This window comes from Sphaeroforma arctica, assembly GCF_001186125.1.
Source record: "Sphaeroforma arctica JP610 unplaced genomic scaffold supercont1.77, whole genome shotgun sequence".
Lineage (NCBI taxonomy): Eukaryota > Ichthyosporea > Ichthyophonida > Sphaeroforma > Sphaeroforma arctica.
In genome coordinates this window covers 74,649-77,550 of record NW_014040481.1, presented here as the reverse complement: position 1 = coordinate 77,550, position 2,902 = coordinate 74,649, and the positions used below count along the sequence as shown (strand labels likewise).

At 39.0% G+C, this 2,902-nt stretch overlaps 1 protein-coding gene across 1 annotated transcript in view; it reads right to left on the bottom strand.

Annotated features, from left to right (window-relative positions):
• The window catches only part of SARC_01841 (hypothetical protein), a 3,129-nt gene extending 1,158 nt beyond the window's left edge, over positions 1-1,971 (bottom strand). Inside the window, exons 1-2 of the mRNA XM_014304423.1 lie at positions 1,696-1,971; positions 885-1,181 (exon numbers count right to left, since the gene is read on the bottom strand). Of these exons, the coding sequence (XP_014159898.1) occupies positions 885-1,181; positions 1,696-1,879 (481 nt within the window). The 5' untranslated portion in view covers positions 1,880-1,971. The remainder of the gene's footprint in view (positions 1-884; positions 1,182-1,695) is intronic.
• Positions 1,972-2,902: the final 931 nt, after the last annotated feature.

Sequence of the window (2,902 nt, the reverse complement as noted above, 5' to 3'; positions counted from 1 at the left end):
ATATATATATATGTGTGTGTGTGTACACAGACACAGACACAGACACAGACACAGACATATATATATATATATATATGTTTATATGTATATATGAATATATATGAATATATATATATATATATATTGTAGCATTTGAGTATGTAGCTTTAATTGCTCGTGTAATCCGGAAGATAGATATACTTACACACACAAACACACACACACACACACACACATATATATATATAATATGGAGTATATATCGTTAATTGCACGTTTATTGTAGATGTAAATAATGTGCATCATTTGAGGACCTATCTTCAATTGAGTACCTATCTTCAATTGCTCGTGCAATCGTCGATGTACATTAATAGTGTAGTGTATTTAAACCCCGGTGTTGAAGTATACGAGTCCAGATCGTGATCGATATATATTCAATTCAAAAACAAATCCAAACACAAACCTCACTGCTATTTTCACCAATTGTTTGTAGCGTAGCAGGACAGTGTGCGCGCGATCGACTGCGTTGCAAAACATAAGCTACACCTCACACTCTGAGAATCATTGACGGTTCCTTTCAAGAAAACAAACGCCTTCCTCTTAAAGATATGAGCAGCAGTAATAGAAAACACCGACTGGGAAGTGTTGTTACGACTGAGAAAAGGACGATGACGTGTTCAATCGGTCTCATTCACATACAAATAACAAACAAAGTATACATGTATATACATAAACATAAAAAATAATGGATTTATGTGTATGCATAAATACAAATAAAATAAGCAAATAAAATGAAGGATGTATGTATATGCATTCGCACCACACGGAAGGACTACAACACCAGTCATATAGAAGCAAACGGATATAATTTCCCCTAGTCCGTTTACGACTAGCTATAGCCTTACCTTTGATCAACAAGTACGGCCCTACCACGTGACAAGCCGTCGTCTTCTCTAGTCTACCACCACTCACCATTTCTCTCTCATAGGGTAAGGCTCCCGCATTATTGACTAAACAGTGTATCGCCTTATCCTTTGGGAAGTCGGCTACGAACTTACACACAGCACTCATATCCGACATATCTAACGAGTGACAGGATAGATTTCCCGATTTTTTACCCTCAGCCTTAGCTTGAGTCTCGGCTTCTGCTTTCACCTTCTGTAATTTATCCATTGTTCGACTGATCAGATGTACATCCGCACCTGGGACAATACGAGAAAAGGGAAATGATAGAGCAATTAGACCGTGCACACGTTGAAGGTTTTTCGATGCCGCAAATTGAATGTCCGTACATTAGCAAAAGCATGTAGATACAATCTTGTGCTCGAATAGTTTTCCCGAATGAGAAAATAAAGTTACATAATTTTTCTTTCACAGGGCTTGAGTTTACCAGAGTAACGTGCTAGACGCATCAGGGCAAGTGGTGCGGGAAACAAATAAGCATAGAGATAACTCATTAATCAACAGTATAGACAACTGCATACCACACACAGACCAGCAATAACACAGCAAACCAACCAGAAACCATAGTCAATTCACAAACCAAAAGCACATCTGATATCTACACACAGAAAACAAAAAAAAGGAATCAGTTACATGGTCCCAGTTAAGAGTTAGCTTTGCCTCAGAATTGAATTTAGTACGCTGAAGGCAGCTGTGAAGGCAGCTGTTGTACACAGGAGAACATTTCGCAAGATAAATAATCCTCATACATACCACGTTTAGTAAGTTCTATTACTAACATCTTTCCGAGACCAGAAGAAGCCCCTGTGACGAGAAAGACCTTCCCAGTGAGGTCGACATGATCAGGAATAGTTGGACCTTTGTATGCCGAGGTGAAGGATCTCGCCTTAAACAGCTGACCGAAGACCACACCACCGATACTATATCCACTACCCATTCTTGCTTACTGTATAATATATACTCCCAGGTTATAAATGCCTACGACTGTGCCTGGATGTCAACTATTTGTAGTGCCTGTGCAGGCCCGCAGGGTCATACGTATATACAAACATTGCTGGATAGCGCTGGAACACTATATTTTTTTAAGTACATTGATACGCTACCATGAGTCGAATACGTACATATCTGATATCATTGTTTAAAAAATAAAAGAAAGCAAAACTAAAAAAATAAAAAGAGTCTTGAAATGTCGAAATGATGACCCAAATAACCCGATGTCCCATCATTTTTATATTCTGTTGTTTTCCACCAATCAAAACAATAGTTTTCACTACTATCAAAAAGGATCTGCTCCCAAATATTTACACGGGCTGGAGTGAACGCTTGAACGGCTGAACCTCCTCAGGCCCAGGGCCGTTTCAACTTTCAAAGGCCAAACTGCCAAAGCACCGAGCAGACGCAGTGAAAAGCACAAAACAGTGAAAGGCAATAGTTAAATTCGCGAAAGCACAGATAGCGCACAGCCATATCCTACACAGGCTAAACCAAGAAGAAGAAAACTTTTTAGTCAAAAGTCACAAACCCTATAAACCTTAATCACGATTCGTCACTCTTCAGTCCTCACACCAGACTCGAGAGTGAGAGAGAGAGGGAAAGGGAATATCCGATATTTACATATATACGAACTATGAATGAATATCGGCGTTTATAAACACTCTTCCCCTCTCTAAATTATTTACAGACACATAATGTGTGCATACTGTCTGTACATAGTAGCATTTTGTAGTTCCGTAATATGGACGAAGGAAATATCAAATTTTAATGTGGGAATCCCTGCGCAATGCACAACCCTAGTTTATTTTTGAAAGAGTCAACAACCGTGTTTCTGTATCTTCTATATATGCATGTCTCTTATACATATAGTACTCGGCGCCATGGCACGCACACATGGTTTGTATTCCCGAACACTTACAACAAAGTTTCAAGCACAATACAGACAAATCGAGAACGGGCATGTTCA